The sequence below is a fragment of the Sus scrofa genome, chromosome 14, assembly GCF_054392235.1.
Source record: "Sus scrofa isolate SSC_HxYL_T2T_F1_AM1 chromosome 14, Sscrofa_HxYL_maternal_Yorkshire_Landrace_v2.0, whole genome shotgun sequence".
In the NCBI taxonomy this organism is placed as follows: domain Eukaryota; kingdom Metazoa; phylum Chordata; class Mammalia; order Artiodactyla; family Suidae; genus Sus; species Sus scrofa.
This window is the reverse complement of record NC_139396.1, coordinates 5,847,181-5,864,527: the sequence shown is the minus strand read 5'-3', so window position 1 is coordinate 5,864,527 and position 17,347 is coordinate 5,847,181. Positions and strand designations below refer to the sequence as shown.

Sequence of the window (17,347 nt, the reverse complement as noted above, 5' to 3'; positions counted from 1 at the left end):
CATGCAGAAGATACTGTTATCAGAAATGCCAGATCAAAGCTAGAATGCAGGTGGAGTGCCCATTGCGGCACAGTGGAAACAAATCCTACTAGTATCCATAAGGATTTGGGTTTGATCCCTGGCCTTGCTGAGTGGGTTAAGGATCCAGTGTTGCCATGAGCTGTGGTGTAGGTTACAGACATGGTTCAGATCCGATGTTGCTGTGGCTGTGGTGAAGGCCAGCAGCTACAGCTCCAAATCAACCCCTAGCCTGGGAACTTCCAAATGCCATGGATTGGGCCCTGAAAAGCAAAAAAAAGTGAAAAATCTATGCATACCTGAACTAAGGAAGCACAGCAAGGCAACATTTGACTAGTGATCTAGTGGTTGGCAAAGTTTTTTCCATAAAGGACCAAATGATAAAGATTTTAGGCTTTGTCAGCCTACAGTCTCTGCGACGACCATTCAGCTCTGTTGAAGAAGCAGCACAAAAATAGGCATAGACAATACATAAGTCAATGAGCAAAGCCATGTCACAATAAACCTTACTTATGGACACTGAAATTTGAAATTCATATTAATGTTACTTCTCTGAAATATTATCTTTTAAAAATTTTATTTCACTTATTAAAAAATGTGAAAAATATTCTTAGCTCATAGACTGTGCAAAATAGCTGGTGGGCCAGATTTGGCTTATGGGCCATAGTTTGCTGACCCCTGATATAAACTGACCTCAATATATTAACCCTTCAATTTCTTCTAAGAAATAAAAATCTAATTTATTTAAAGCACATAAATTGGCCCCGAGTTTCATCCTGTAGCATATAATGTGCAGAATAACAAATAACACATATTTTTAAAGAAAATGAAAAAACGCTTTCTATGTATCAGAAATTTAAGTTAACGGTATAAAAAATAAGAATAGACTTGTATGCTCCTCATACATTAGAAGAGAAGGCAGTGAAACAAACAAACACACACAAAATATTAAATCAGGCAAGTCAAAATCATGAAGGTAGCACAGCAAAAATTATGTTAAGCAGAAAACCTAAGACAAAAATCACAGGGTAGGTGCAACAAAAAACATTTGTAATCTCAGTAAAGGAAAATGAATTAAATATATTATCAAACTAGGACGCTTTATAAAAAACACGTGTAAAGACATTATTAATACTTATGCTGAAGCAACAGGAGTCAAACTAAAATGTTCCCAGCAAATTGGAGCTTTTTAAAAAGCAGATAGTAGAGTTCCCGTCTTGGCTTAGCAGAAAAGAACCCAACTAGAAACCATGAGATTGTGGGTTTGATCCTTGGCCTCTCTCAGTGGGTTAAGGATCTGGCGTTGCCATGAGCTGTGGTGTAGGTTGAAGACGTGGCTTGGATCTGGCTTTGCTGTGGCTGTGGCTGTGGCCCGCAGCAACAGCTCCGATTAGACCCCTAGCCTGGGAACCTCCATATGCTCCAGATGCAGCCCTAAAAGGACAAAAGGACAAAAGACCAAAAAAAAAGGCAGATAGTGGTCACTAAGGATTAGGGTTTGGGGTGGAGGCTAGACTGTGGCTATAAAGGGGTAGCATGAGAGAGCCTCGTGGTGATGGGATAGCTCTGTATCTTGACTGTGGTGGTGATTGTACAAAGCCACAAAGTTGCTCTCATTGCAAAGAAACACATATGAAAAAAAAAGACATATGGATAAATAGAAGAGAAATAACCCTCACACAGATGATCAATTGATTTTCACACGTGTGTCAAGACCATTCAAAGGGGAAAGGACAATCATTTCAACAAATGATGCTGGGAAAACTAGATATCCACCTTGCAAAAGAATGAAGTCGGATCCATTCCTTATACCACATATGAAAATCAACTCAAAAGAGGCCAAAGACTAGCATGTAAGAGTTAAACTATAAAACCCTTAGAAGAAGACATAAAGAAAAAGCTTCATGATGTTTGATTGACAATGATTTCTTGGACACCAAAAGACAATAAAAGAAAAAATAGATAAATGGGACTACATAAAAAAAAAACCTTCTATACATTAAAGTACATTGCCAAGTATCTTTTTAATAAAAGAATGAAAAAGAAACCCCTGATTGGGAATTATACATATGATAAGAAGTTAATATCCAGCATATACAAAGAACTCCTACAACTCAACAACCATAAAACAAACAACCTGATTCAAAAATGGTCAGATGATTTGAAATGTTATTTAAGCTTCCCCAAAGGAGATACACAAATGGCTATCAGGAATTAAAAAAAAAAAAAAAGTTCAACATCGCTAATCATTAGGGAAATGCAAACCAGAGTCATGAGATACTATCTCATATGGGTCAGCGTGGTTATTAAAGACAACAACACCACAACAGAAAATGGCAAGTGCTGGTGAGAACCTGAAGAAGTTGAAACAGAAACGTTTGTGTATAGCTGGCGGAACTGTAAAATGCAGCTCTTATGGAAACCAGTATGGTGGTTCCTAAAAAATTAAATATAGAATTACTATAGGAATCAACAATTTACTTCTAGGTGTATACCCCAAAGAATCGAAAGCAGGGACTTGAACAGATATTTGAACACCCATGTTCACAGTAACATCACTCACAATAGCCCCCCCACCCACCAATGGAGGCAACTCAGTGTCCATCGATGGATAAATAAATAAATAAGGTGTGGTATATTCAAACAATGCAATGTTACTCAGCCTTAAAAAGGAAGGAAACTCTCACACATGCTCCAACATGGATGAGGACATCGTGTTAAGTGAAATAAGCCCATCGCAAAAGGACAAATACCATATTATTCCACTTATGTGAGGTACTTAGAGCAATATAATGCAAGTCCATCACCTTAACTCCTTGGCCATGATTACAAAACTTAGAGTAGTCAAATTCAGAGACAGATGTAGAATTGTGGGTTCCAGGGGTTGGGGGGAGGGAGAAAGGAGGAGTTAATGTTTAATGGATACAAAGTTTCAGTTTTGTAAGTTCTGGAAATGGATGGTAATAATGGTTGCACACTGTACTTAACACATTGAACTATACACCTAAAAATGGTTAAAATGGTAACTTTTGTGTTATAGGTACTTTACCACAGTTAACGATAATAATAATTTTGGGGCAGAGAGGCTTCTACAGGTGTGGTATGTGGAAGTTCCTAGGCTAGGGGTCTAATCGGAGCTGCGTCTGCAACTGACACCAGAGTTCACAGCAACACCGGGTCCTTAATCCCATTGACTGAGGCCAGGGATTGAACCCATGTCCTCATGGATACTAGTTAGGTTTGTTTTCACTGAGCCACAACAGGAACTCCTGTAATAAAAATTTTTAAACTAGAAAAGACAAATGTACAAATACATTGTAATCAATGTTATCCCAAAACAGAAAAAAACAATTAAAATAGAAGAAATAGTCCCTGTTCTTAAGAAGCTCAAAAAGGGAATGATTTTATGCACCCTGTGCCAAGCATCACTGACAGAGCTAAGGAAGTCTTAGGGCCTCCTCCCAGGAGCACCACTGCAGCTCCACTTGCCCTGCCACGCTCTGCTGGGGGTGCTCACTGATCCAAGTCCTTTGTGGAAAGGAGCAGTCTGCATGGACTGGTTCCATGGATGTTTGGAAGTGATGCATCGAAGTGTGATCTACCTGCTCCAGCCTCTGGGAAAGCGCCCTCTCTGGTGAAGTCCTAGCTGTGCACACAGAGCCTACACTGGTGGAGCAGGAGGAGGGGAGGGCCCAGGGAGCAGGGAGAAGGGAACCAGACCAGCACTCCTGAACTGCTGGCTTTTTCCTGCCACATAATTCCAGTTCTGCCCAGGTCCAGATGCTGGCTCATGTCCTAGCTGCTCTGCAGACAGAAGTCCAGCAGTGACCAAAGCCCACTCTCTGTGGGAGGTAAGTCCTCAGGCCCCAGAGGGTATCACCTGGATGTGAGGTAAGGAGGCTGCCTGTGGCTCTGGTCACGCCCTTGGTGACTCAGTTGGGAGAAACTGCCTGTGGGTGCGACACACACAGGTCCTCACGCCACCTCCTGCGTCGCCCTCACATTCCTGATCCCAGCTTGTAGAACTGGCCTATTCCCCAGCCCTCGCACCCTAGAAGATGCCACCAGACTAAGCAAAGCCAACAAAGCGACACCTCTCTGGCTCAGCCCCAAGCTGCAGTGCCCAGATCTGCAGTGATTCCACGAGGAGTTCAGCATTTCTCAGATGCTAGGGGGCCAGCAGCATCTTTTCCTCTGTCACTCTCACAGTGACGATAGAATGTGGCTGGAGTGGGGGTAGGAGTCCAGGGCCATATAGGATGTCCCCTTTCCACTCGGGGGTCCCTGGAGGCTGTCTGTTCATCACTCTCATCTCTCCTGTGCCATGTGGAGACTTCACAATGTCCTAAGCCCACAGGTGTGATCCACCCAAGGTGTGAGTGACCCCTGTCATCCTGAGGTCTGCCACACTCAGCAATGGTGGAGCCCTTTGTCTCTGGACCAACTCTGGTGGTTTCCACTGCCTTTCTGTTCTTCTTGAGAAGCCCCTTGGTCCTCCCTGCAAAGAGACCCCTGGAAGAGAGATGCCTTAGCCTCCAGCTCTGCCCTCCTTCCCTCTATTGCTTGATTCTGTATGTACTACGTGGTTGGTTTGTTCACTGCAGGGGCTGGGGGTAAGTTAGTGCAGAATCGAACTGCCAGGGTACCAATACCAAGTCCATCTCTTGCTAGTCTGTGATCTTGGTTGAGTTGCTTAACCTCTCTAAGCCTTATTTTGTCTTATCAGTTAAATGGGAATAAGAATAGCACCTATCTCATGGGACCCCTGGCACAGCAGCGGCTGTACTGCTTTTGATGGTGTTGGGCACAGTGAGTGTATGGCGAATGTTAACCAACCTTCTTGTAAGTAACTTGGAAATCCTGTAGCATGCAGTGCAATCACCCAGCCATGCCAAGTGGGGACCTTCTTCACTGGCCCAGGTAAGCACATTAGCACATGCAATGAAGTGATTGGCCTTGAACTAGACCCAATTTAGGTGAATGTAAACTTGGCCTCTTTCGTGTTCCCAGTTTCCTCTCTACATGGCCGGGGCTGGCGGCCTCAGAGACCAGGAAACACAGAAGAGGCGGGAGGCAAGTGTCTGCGGGTTTGTGCTAAGTGCCCGCCATGCACTTCACAGCCTCTGTCTCTTCCGGTCTTCATGACAACCAGAGGGTATTGCTCTCCTCTTCATAGAAAAACAAAAGGAGGCTAGGTGAATCATCACATCAGAGAGGTGAAGCAAATTTCCCAAGGCCATGGAGTGGCTGCCGTGGGTGATATAGCTGAAGTTTCAGCGCCTGAGACGTGCCAGGCATGCTTCCTAACACTTGACCTTATCAGCTCATTTAATCTTATCAACCACCCTGGGTAAGCACTCTTTCCCCTCCCTTCACAAATTAGAACTTCAAAACACAAAAAGGTTAAATAACTAGATGAAAGACACATGCTAATAAGTAATAGATTTGGGATTTGAGTCTAGACAGTCCTATTTTTTTTTTTTCAGCAGCCACACCCGTGGCATATGAAAGTTCCCAGGCTAAGGTGTTGAATTGGAGCTGCAGCTACCAGCCTACACCACAGCCACAGCAACACAGGATCTGAGCTGAATCAGTGACCTGTACCACAGCTCTTGGCAATGCCGATCTTTAACTGGCTGAGTGGGGCCAGATATCAAACCCAAATCCTTATGGAGACTATATCGTGGTTTTTTTTTTTTTTGGTCTTTTGTCTTTTTTTGTTTGTTTGTTTGTTTTTTGTTTTTTGTTTTTTCAGGGATGCACCCACAGCATATGGAGGTTCCTAGGCTAGGGATTGAATCAGAGCTGCAGCTGTCAGCCTACACCACAGCCACAGCAATGCCAGATCCCTAACCCACTGAGAGAGGCCAGGGATCGAACCCACAACCTCATGGTTAGCAGTCAAGTTCATTAACCACTGAGCTATGATGGGAACTCCTATATCATGTTCTTAACCCTCTGAGCCACAATGGAAACTCAAGTCTAGACAGTCTTGACCAGAGTTCAGCACAATTCTTCTCTAAGAGCCAGGTCCTAAATTTCTTAGGCTTCGACAACTATGCATTTTCTGTCACATATATTCAGCATTATCGTTGTAGTACAGGAGCAGCCATAGACTGTGTAAGCGAATAAGCATGGTAAAACAAACAGTGAGCCCATCTTAGCCCACAGGCTGAGGTTGTCCACCCTGGTCTTAACTGCTATGTCAAGAGAATGAGGAGCCAGAAGCATTAGAACTCTCTGAGAGGGAGTTCAGGTCATGGTTTAGTGCTAACAAACCCAACTAGGATCCACGAGGATACAGGTTCAATCCCTGGCCTCACTCACTGGGTCAAGGATCCAGCATTGCTGTGAGCTGTGGTGTAGGTCACAGACGTGGCTCGGATCTGGTGTTGCTGTGCCTGTGGTGTAGGCTGCGTTGTGTCTTGAGGGTCAATAGCTTTGGACTCGGGTTTCCTGGATTTGGTTTTGACTCATACTAATTATAGGTCCAATATCAGGCTATGGTTCATCTTCCTATGCCTGGTTTCCACATCCATAAATGAAACATGATAATAGTGGTATTTACCGCATGGGGCAGTTCTGAGGCCAAAATGAGAACATTTAGGCCAACCACTAAACATCATCCAAGGGGCATAGTGAATTACAAACTCAATACTAGTTATTTCAATTATTGTTAAATGTATCTATTTAACAAAAAAATACCATTTTGTTATAATAACCTATGAATGTGTCCTTCTGTACATATGTACAGGTTGTACACTGGGGCTATGTGAGTCCTCGTCTCTATGGCAAGAGCAGAAGCCACTCTCTCAAGGGTGATGAGGTGGCCGTGGGGATCATTACCCCTTCACAGCCTCTGGGCATCTCCATGGTCATATAAATCCATGACGAATTGAAAGTAAAAACTGCATGCCATGTGGTGACAAGGTGTATTACTTACCCACAGCTGTTTAAGAAATTATCCCCAAATGTAGCAGCTTAAAACAACAAATATTTATTATTTCCCATATATTCTCAAAATCAGGAATCTGAAAAGTGGTGTCAGCTGAAGGCTTGAGAGGGGCTGGCGGGTTTGAGCATGAACTCAGGCAAAAGGTCCAAGTTCCTCACCACGTGGGCCTTGCCATAGGCTGCTTACAACATGGTAGCTGGCTCCTCACAGGTGAGTGGTTCAAGGAAGGTCAAGGAGGGGAGTTCCCATTGTGGTTCAGAGGGTTAAGAACCCGACTGGACCACTAGCCTGGGAACCTCTATATACCGCAGGTGTGGCTATAAAAAGAATACAAAAAAAATGAAAGAAGGAAGGAAGGAAGAGAGAGAGAGAGAGAGAGAAAGAAAGAGAGAGAGACAGAGAAAGAAAGAATGAAAGAAAGAAAGAAAGGAAGAAAGAGAGAGAGAGACAGAGAAAGAAAGAAAGAGAAAGAAAGAAAGAGAGAGAGGGAAAGAAAGAAAGAAAGAAAGAAAGAAAGAAAGAAAGAAAGAAAGAAAGAAAGAAAGAAAGAAAGAAAGAGGTGAAGGAGGAAGCTGCAACGCCTTCTATGACCTAGCCTAGCCTCAGAAGTGACATCTTTCACCATCTTGCTTCTGTTCTTTAGAAGCAAGTCACTGAGTCCAGCCCACACTCAAAGGAAGGAGAAATAATCTCAGCCTGTTAAAGGGTAGAGTTTCAAAGAATTCGTGGATGTATTTTAAAACCAGCGCACATGGTATGTGAGTCTGCTGAGAAAATAATATTGTCTTAGGTCATGCCAGTTTAATTTTCAAGAAATCCAAAATTCTCATGCAAACACAGAGTGAGCCTGTGTCAAAGACTTCTCACTATTAATAAATAAAGGAACTGGCAGGATGATAAAGCTGATTCAAAAGATAAGTCAAGGAACAGAGGCTGATATGGTCAGTAAGGGAAGAAATAGTGGAATAGATCAGCTTAGATTTAAAAAAACTGCCTAATGGATTGCAAGGCAATACAACTGTACCCTCTGGGGCCATTGTTCCTATCAGGTAGAAATCATTTGCAATTTATCAATCTTCTCTTCCATCTAACTTCACAGAGTTTGATATCTAATCTACATTAATTAAATCAAACAAAGATAGACATTCCCCAGAGAAGTGGGTAACTGTTGGCAGGGCCAGTTTGACCATGCTCCAGGATGATATGGAGAACACGTGCCACCATCATTGTGCCTTATTTTCAAGTTCAGAGGGAGAACTCTTCTTAACAGGGGCTTGTTTTATTTTTCTCACCTTCACCTTGGCTCATCCAGTCTTTGCCCCATTCATTCCCTCTGGATCCTTCCCCTGTTATGCACATTGCAGGAGCTGGCAGAGACATCCTCTAGTACCCTCAGCATCTCAGGGGCACATGTCCTGGCCTCACTCCTTATTAGCAGAATGAGAAAGAGCTTTATAAAGCACCATGGCAGCATCCAGAGGTCAGACAGATGCGTATCACTGGGGTAGGGAAATCAGAGAGGGTATCCTGGACCAATGGCATTGTGCCTTTTTAGGGGAAACAAAATCTGCTTCTCTATTAACACTTTCCAGATGCGAGCCTGTTTCCTTAAAGCCACCTTGCCTATTGGCTAACACTTTCTGGAGTTTCTGTTTTGTTTTGTTCTTTTTTGCAACCATTTGCAAAAATAGTGTCATTTCTAGTTGGCCAATGTATGCCAACTTGATAATGTTGCATAAGTCTCTACATTTTCTGAAGAGTGTTTATCACATTAGTGGCATTATGAGTGATGATCTATTTTTCTATCCTTTGAACAACTTGATATTTTGTTTATTTTTGAACATCTTAAGGACATTTTACAATATATGACTGAACACAATTTCTTTACAATGTACGCCATAACAATAAATGGTTATCAGCAGTACTCAAGACATAAATAAATTGTTATTATGCAATGATGCTTATCTTTCATTTAGATCCATCACAGAGAGTGTATGGATGGATTAAATCTGCATGATTTTTTACAAAATCACAAGTTATTTTATCAATTGGGTACTGAAGAAAGTCCATCAAAGATGCCCCAAACTGGGTTTTACTTCCTAAGAAAATGACAAGACACATGAGCAAATATGTTGGTACAGAGATGTTTGCCACAACTTTATTTTCAATAACACAATAATAAAAATAATAATAATAAAGACTAATAACTGATTGCCATAAATAAATAATGTTACATCTATAGAATGAAACACTATACAACTATTCGATGTTCTGATATCATTATACTTGGTATGGAAAGAGATTTTGCTATTTTGCTACCTTAAAAAAGTGGGTTGAAGAGTGCAGATTCTGGGGTGTGATTGTATGTAAAGTGTGATGATTACATGTACATATGTGCAGAGGAAAAACTGTTGTCCTTGGTTTGCTGATGATGTACACACAGAAGACACATGTTCATGGTTTTTCTTTTTGGTCATTCTAGATTTTCAGGATTTTCTTCAATGAATATAAAGACTTAACATCCCCTAAGCAGGATACCTTCACCTCCAATGTTTCCCATACGTATGCATGGCAAAAGCAAGGAGGCAGGGGGAAAAGAAGGAGGGAGGGAAGAAAAGAGGGAGAGAAGGAAGGAGGGGAGGAGGAAGGGGAATTGTGGTCATTCTAGAATCTGCTCTCCTCGAGCTGCCCTCTGCCTGATGCCCTTGGGTCTGGAAGGGCCAGATATGCAGGAGCTGAGTGCTCATGAAAGGCTGGAAAGCCCCTGAAAGTCCTTCAGAATTGCTGGAAGAAGACTGTCTCCAGAAGCGTCCCTCCCTGAGAGAGAAAATGAGCAGCAGGTATTTCTGGAAGCTTAAGGTCATATGAAATCACTCTGGAAATCCTGCCACTCCTGAGGCCGAGGCAGTTTCAGGGGCCCCTCCCTAGAGCATCATTAAAAGGGCTGAGGCATCCTTGAAGGAGCAGGCAGAAATCACAGGCTCCGCCAGGAGACAAAAGCATTCTGAGGTGTCCTTTGAGGAGCTGGGCGCCATCCTCCTCCAATCCCAGACCTAAAAGCATCAGCTTTGTGGGGGTTGTTCCCATGCTGAGGATGGGGTGGGGCTTGGGAGGCTGCTTGCTAAAAAGCCCCTGCCAGCCTTGCCTCTCTCTCCACCTAAGATTATCTGTTATCTCAAAATAGGAGAGTCCACACCCTGTGAAGCTCAAGATGGTCCTGAGTGGGGCGCTGTGCTTCCGGTGAGTGTCTGAACTTCCGATCTGGTCATGTCCTTTGTGGGGGGTCACTTACATGTAGATCTGTTGTCCAGCCTTTCCAGGGAGGGCTGGGCTATGACTGTCTGGAGCCGGGGCTCTCTTGGTAGGGTGGCAGCAGGGAAGGTGTGGATAAACCTCACTGCCCTTAGAGAAGGCAGTGAATTCTCCAAGACTGTGTCCGGCCCCTTTCTGGGGGTTCCCTGATGAGAGGGAGGGACTCACCCTGTATAGAGCTGTGACCTTGTCCATCCCAATGAGAATGGGAGTTAGGAGGCTCAGGTGTCACCACCCACAAGGATTAATTGATGACGGTTTGGCCACTACCTTCTTGCTGCCCTTTGGGACAAAACAGCAACAGCAGAAGTCTTTCATCAGTCTGTCTGTCCACTGCCATGTGCTGAGCCAGCTATGCTCTGGACTTTTGCAACAGTGAATAAGATAAGTCTGCTCTCACTCAATTCAGAATCTAGCATAGCTTTTCCCAAAGTGTGTTCTGTGGAACCCTCAGTCCTATGAGTGGCTTTATTCAGGGGCGTTCCTCAGTCAATGAAATGGGGGAAGTACTGCTTTCTAGGTCATAAAACAGGACCATAGCACAACTCAGCATATTGGTCACTTCGAAGTAGAGATGTGTTTAATTATGTTTAGCCAACGTCGAATCTGTACCCAGCATACTTTTTCTTCCATATAACATTTGGAGGAACCCCCTTTAGAATGCATCTTTCACCTCACAGGAGGTCAGAAAATCAGTTGAGATCGTAGATGTGAAAGAAAGCAAAAGGAAACAATTTTAAATTTAAAGAAATTCCTGGAGTTCCCATTGTGCCTCGGGGGTTAAGAATGTGACTAGTATCCATGAGGATGTGGGTTTGATCCCCTTGGCCTCATTCAATGGGTTGGGGATCTGGTATTGCCGTGCCTGTGGTGTAAGCAGGCAGCTGCAGCTCCATTTGGACCCCTAGCTCAGGAACTTCCATATGCCACAGATGAGGGCCTAAAAAGAAAAAACAGAAAATAAACTCCTCACTTGGTTGGGGCTAATTGGCCGATAAACGCAGAGGTAAAGGCAGAAGTCAATGAAGGTGCATTTCCATCTGGAAGAGGCCTGAGCAGCATCTAACCCATCTTCTCAGTTTAGCAATGAGTAAACTCAGACCCAGAAAGGGAGATTGTCTCACCTGTTGTGACTCAGCAGTGAAGGTGGCATAGTCAGGATGAGAACGCAGGACTTCAAGGCCAAGTTTAGTTTCTTTCCCAATATAACACATGGAAGAGTTTAGTTAGTCCAGAATTAATTGAATAAGGTCAAGAGGCCAATCCCAGAGTAAAATGGGAGGCTATGGATTGTCCTATTGGTAGGCATGAACCTGGCAGGGCTGGGAGAGAACTTTCCAGTGCAGTAGGAAGAGAGAGTGACAGTGCCTGAAACTGGGGGACTCTCTAGGGCCCAGGCAAGCTGGAGCACACCCACCTCCCCTAACTGTGTGTCCTCCTGGCTGTTGTTTCAGAATGAAGGATGCAGCACTGAAGGTGCTTTATCTGCAAGATAACCAGCTTCTAGCCGGAGGGCTTAAAGCAGGGAAGGTCATTAAAGGTTGGTGACAAAACGTGACCCCAAGTCCCCAGGTCTCTATGAACTCTGAAGGGAGGGAACTGAAGAGGGTCAAAAACATTGGCACAAGTCTACAGACCCTGGGCCCGACATAGTAGATGGGGCATCACAAAACCAGGCTCTGAGCAAGGACCAAAAGAAATACCACAGCTTCCAGCGTGGTGCCATGCCCTGGTTCCACTGGAAGCCTCAATGCAGAAGTGGGGGTATTTTCCAAGATGGAGATTTTGTCATTTCCTCATAGGTGGTCTTGGGTCAAACATCCTTTTTCCTGAGAGCCGGTGCTGAGGAATGAACTATGGCAGGTTCTTCACACCTTTTTAAAAAAAAAAAATTTTGGAATTATTGTTGATTTACAAGGTTCTCCAACATCTTTACCCCTAAGGGGGAGTGGGTCCTCTTGGGTACCCTCTGCTCTCTGAGGGTCCTTGGTTACTCACAGTGCAGGGACCCAGAGCAGCAAGTGGCATCACCTGGCCTCATGCTAATTCACTCTGCTCCACCCAGCATGATGTACCTTCTCCCTAAAGCAGCATAACCTGCCCACCTGGAACATCCTTACTGGGTGCTGAGGCCAGGCAGAGACCTCTGTGAGGCTGTGTGTGTGTGTGTGTGTGTGTGTGTGTGTGTGTGTGTGTGTGATGGAGGGATTGTGTGGAAAAGAGGAATGAGACCCTTTTCTGTTCTCAGGACTCTTACAGGGAATAGAAAGATGTCCCAATAATGCTAATGGGAGGCTCATCAAGACAAAATTAAGAAAAGATGCTGGAGGGTCCAGGGGCATTAAAAGAGGTGGTCAGGAGTTCACCTAGTGGCTCAGCAGTAACGAACCCGGCTGGTATCCATGAGGACTCGGGTTCTATCCCTGGCCTCACTCAGTGGTTTAAGGATCCAGTGTTACTGTGGCTGTGGTGTAGGCTGGCAGTTGCAACTCTGATTAGACCCCTAGCTTGGAAACTTCCATATGCCGAGGATGTGGCCCTAAAAAGACCAAAAAAAAAAAAAAAGAGAGAGAGAGAGAGATGGTAAAATCTCCCTTGGGGCTTGGAGAAGACTGGACAAGGGAGTGGGCATTGTGTGGGGGGGGGAGGGGTACCATATGCTGTGCCCCTTGATGTCCCCTGGGCCACCCGGCAGGAGACCACCCTTCCCTCCATGACAGTTGCTACAAGGCCCCTGCTCCTGCTCAGCCTGGGCACAGGGTGGGGAGAGTGAGAGAGGGGCGGTCAAAGCTCTGGAGTGTGCTTCCTTCCTCAGGTGAGGAGATCAGCGTTGTCCCCAATCGGTCCCTGGATGCCAAGTTCTCTCCAGTCATCCTGGGCGTCCAGGGTGGGAGCCAGTGCCTGTCGTGTGGGACGGGGCAGGAACCAATTCTGAAGCTAGAGGTGGGTCCCCTCAGGGCAGCCTCACCACGTGGCGTCATTAAGCCAAGGATGCCCATCCCACGGCAGCGCGGGCACCCCTCCCTGGCAGAGTTCTGTGGATGGCAGCTCTGCCTCCCGTGCCCTCGGCCTGCCTCCTGCCCCTCACCTGCCGTGCCCTCTGCTTGTAGTCGGTGAACATCATGGAGCTCTACCATGGAGCCAAGGAGTCCAAGAGTTTCACCTTCTACCGGCGGGACACAGGGCTTACATCCAGCTTCGAGTCGGCCGCCTACCCGGGCTGGTTTCTCTGCACCATGCCCGAGGCAGACCAGCCTCTCCGACTCACCCAGCTCCCAAAGGATGCCAGCTGGGATGACCCCATCACTGACTTCTACTTCCAGCCATGTGACTAGTGCAACATGCCCCCTGGGCTCCCTGCAGACCAGCTCAGGCCGGGGCGGGAGGCACAGGAAGAGAACCCCATGGTGATGAACCTGCCTCTGCTCCCAGGGCTCCCCCCTTGGATGGGCTGGGCACACAGCCACACTTCCTCTGTCTGTTTCCCAGTTTGGGTAAATCCTTCTGAGATTTGGGGCTTTGTCTATAGTTTCCTTCCCCACTGGGTGGTGCTACTGGTGTCAAATCTTGCAAAACCACCAGAGATAAACCCTTAAGGGGTCAGGGTCTGGGGAGTGGGGAGAATCCATCATGATTTGGGTTGGTTTACCCAATGGCCCTGTGTCCCACAGGCCAGCCCATCCCCAGTTGATCCTGTTGGGGCTATCAGCCACCCATTAGGTCCCACTGTGCAGGAGAGGGAGAGTGAGGGACCCAAGGCCCAGCCCCCTCCCCCTTCTCTTCAACTTGGCTGCCATCATACACCACCTTTTTCACCTCTACCCTCATGCTTAGCCACGGGCATGAGAGGATGGTAGTGTCCAAGGAAATGGCTCTGGTGCAGAAGATGGAAGGACATGTTTTACCTTTTGAAACCCAAGGTGGCTATTCATGTAGAAAGATGCTCTTGACATATTATTGAGTGAAAAAAAAATGAGTTACAAAGTAGCATATCTTGCAAATTCCCTTTAATGAAAAAAATACCTGTCTGTATGTTTCCGCATAGAAACAAAAGTCAGAAAGAGTTTACTTTCATTTTAGTGATGTCAGGGTGGTGGTATCAGAGGTTATTTTTCTTTTTGTTCTTTTTGTTTATCTGTATTTTTGTTTTTAAAAAATAAATTTTAATGGAGTATAGTTGACTTAGAAAGTTGTGTTAGTTTTAGGTGTACAGCAAAGTAAATCAGTTGTGCATATACATATATCTGTTCTTTTTCAGATTCATTTCCCATATATGATATTATACAGTATTGAGTAGATTACCCTGTGCTATGCAGTATGTCTTTGTTACTGATCTATTTTACATATAGTATATATATATATTCATCCCAACCCCCCAATTTATCCCTCCCACCGCACATTTCCCCTTTGGTAACCATAAATTTAGTTGCAAAATCTTTGCGTCCGTTTGTCTTGTAAGTTATTTTATATCATTTTTGTTAGATTTCGCATATTAGTGATTCATAGGGTATTTGTCTTCCTCTGACTTACTTCACTTGGTCTGATTTTTAGGTCCATCCATGTTGCTGCAAATGGCACGAGTTCATTCTTTTTTATGGCTGAGTAATAGTCCATTATATATGTACCACATCTTCTTTATCCATTCCTCTGTTGAGGGACCTTTAGGTTGCTTCCATGCCTTGGCTGTCATAAATAGTGCTGCAAGGAAAATTGGGGTGCATGTGTCTTTTCAAATTATGGTTTTCTCCAGTATCTGTATTTTCTAATTGTTCTATAGTGAAGATGGATTAATAAGAAGAAAAAATAAGTTTGAGGGAAGCAGAGCGAATGTTGTTTCTGACTCTCCTCATTTTTCTTCCTCCTGAGTGAAATTGGATTTAGCTCCTCTGCTCTGGTTGGTAACAACAGGAATCAGAAAATGGACCTCAGCCAGGCTGTGCAGGAGTTTGGGATGAGTTAATGTGGCTGGAGTCTCTCAGGAGAGGAAATGACAGATAGGAAAATCCTGTATTTTGATCTGGATTGGTCACGGCCTTCTTAGATTCCTAGGGGTGGGTTCCAGCCTCTAAGGAAGTCTCCTGGGCTGGTTGAATAGTGTTCCCCACAATTCATGTCCTCCAGGGAACCTCAGACTGTGACCTTGTTTGGGGGTAGGGTCTTTGTAGATGCAGTGAATTAAGAGGTTATTGTATGTGAGGGAGGATTAAATCCAATCTGATTCGTATCCTTATAAGAAGAGAGACACCCAAAGAAGAAGGCTACGAAAACACGGGGCCAAGATTGGGGTTACAGTGCCACCAGGCAAGGTATGCCATTGACCCAGAAGCCAAGAGGCAAGAATTCTTGCCCAGAGCCTTGAGAGGGAGTATGGCCTTCTGATTTCCTGAACTGTGGAGGAATACATTTCTGTGTTTTAAGCCACCAGGTTCGTGTGCGGCACTTGGTTAGGGCGGCCTTAAGAAGCAAAACAGCGATGATGATCCCTGTCTCTTGGGATTCACACCCCATGTGGGTCCCTCCCACACTGCACCAGAGTTGTCTCTGCAACCAACAAAACATGGCAGAAATGATATTCGGCCACTTCTGAGATTAGTTCATAAAAGACACTGTGGCTCCTGCCTTGGTTTCTCCATGCCTTTGTTCACTTTCTCTGGGGGGTAAGCCAGCTGCCTTGTGCCAGCAGCCCTCTAAGGAGGTCCATTGGTGAAAAAAATGAAGCCTCCTGCCACACAAGTGAGCTTGATGGCAGCTTCTCCAGCCCAGGCAGGCCTTCAGGCAATGCATCCCTGAGCAACTGCAGCCTATGAGAAACCCCAAAGCAGAGTCACCCAGTGTTCTTGCTTTGCCTTGCTAAGTAAGGGTATCACTTGTTACACAGAATAGATAACCGATATACTGGGAAAGAGAAATAAATGTATTTATTTATATGATCACAATTTTCTCTGGGACTTACATTTTCCTTTTCAAAATGAACAGCAGGTCTTTTATTTCCCCGAACATCTGATTTCAAAACTGATCATACCACCTCAGTTGAATGTTCCTGGTTCCTACAAGGTTTAGATCTTTGTTGACTACATTTGCACCCTCAGACGTACATGCCAGGGGCTGTGACTGCAGTGTCCCTATATAAACCCTGAGGAGGAGAGCAGAAGCCAGAGGAGGGCCCAAATCTGAGACCCAGGTATTTTTTCTGCACCCTGCCCATCAGACCAGCCTGGCTGAGTTGAGATTCCCGGCCATCTGCTCTGACAATTCCTCATGTACACCTCTAAGCCAACTTCTGCTCCTTGGAATAAATTGACTTGGGGTCCACACCCCTCAAATGACCTCAAGGTCAAGGCTGTATCTGTTTATTTCTAAGCACCTCAAATATCCTTTGGCAAATCATTGGAATCCAGTGCGTGTAGGATGTGGAAATTCTTCCTCCACCCCAGACTATTCTTTCTCCTCCACTCATCTCAACAGACCCACCCCTTGCGGAACAACTGAAATTCCAGCTCATTCCTGAAGTTTTCTCCAGCCTGCAGTGACCGCTACATCATTTATAGGCCAACAAAAGGATTCAAAAGGGCTTTAGCATGGATGAGCTGACAAACATAGTTGAAAAAGGAAGACTATAAAATACTTCATTTAGGAAAGTGTGGGCTGAAGGACATCATGACTGTTCAAGTGAAAGACGTTTAGTGGTTTTAGATTCCTTCAGTTTCAATATAAGCCTCCAGGCTAGTCCATATTTACAGAGGTACAGTGCCACATCATGTGGAATTTATCCCTCTTGTAGGCACTGGGGACTAATAGTGCACCCTGAAGAACAGAGAGGGTCCCAAGACAAAATTATAAGACTAAGAAGTTGAGGGTCTTTATCTTGAAGAGGCAATAAACAGACAGCACTTCCCCCTTTCAGGCACTAAATCCAGCCTAGTAGGAGACTGCAACATTTGTTCTGTATAATTCCAGGAAGTACACATAGGACGGAGAAGTGGAAATGATGTGACTGCTCCCCCAAACTACAACCATAAGGACCACACATATCACTAGAGATTTTTCAAGAGGTTGTGAGGT

At 44.9% G+C, this 17,347-nt stretch overlaps 1 protein-coding gene across 1 annotated transcript; it reads left to right on the top strand.

Annotated features, from left to right (window-relative positions):
- The first annotated feature begins 10,184 nt into the window (after positions 1-10,184).
- IL36RN (interleukin 36 receptor antagonist) lies at positions 10,185-13,620 on the top strand. The gene is made up of 4 exons (XM_084993355.1): positions 10,185-10,213; positions 11,740-11,825; positions 13,101-13,228; positions 13,396-13,620. The coding sequence occupies exons 1-4, from the start codon at positions 10,185-10,187 to the stop codon at positions 13,618-13,620; spliced, it is 468 nt and encodes a 155-aa protein (XP_084849481.1).
- The last annotated feature ends 3,727 nt before the right edge of the window (positions 13,621-17,347 follow it).

Bases quoted from the DNA above. Each gene is read 5' to 3' on its own strand.
- IL36RN (XM_084993355.1), top strand. From the start codon at position 10,185: ATGGTCCTGAGTGGGGCGCTGTGCTTCCG. The intron at 10,214-11,739 runs GTGAGTGTCTGA...CTGTTGTTTCAG, and splicing joins AGTGGGGCGCTGTGCTTCCG to AATGAAGGATGCAGCACTGA. The intron at 11,826-13,100 runs GTTGGTGACAAA...TTCCTTCCTCAG, and splicing joins AGCAGGGAAGGTCATTAAAG to GTGAGGAGATCAGCGTTGTC.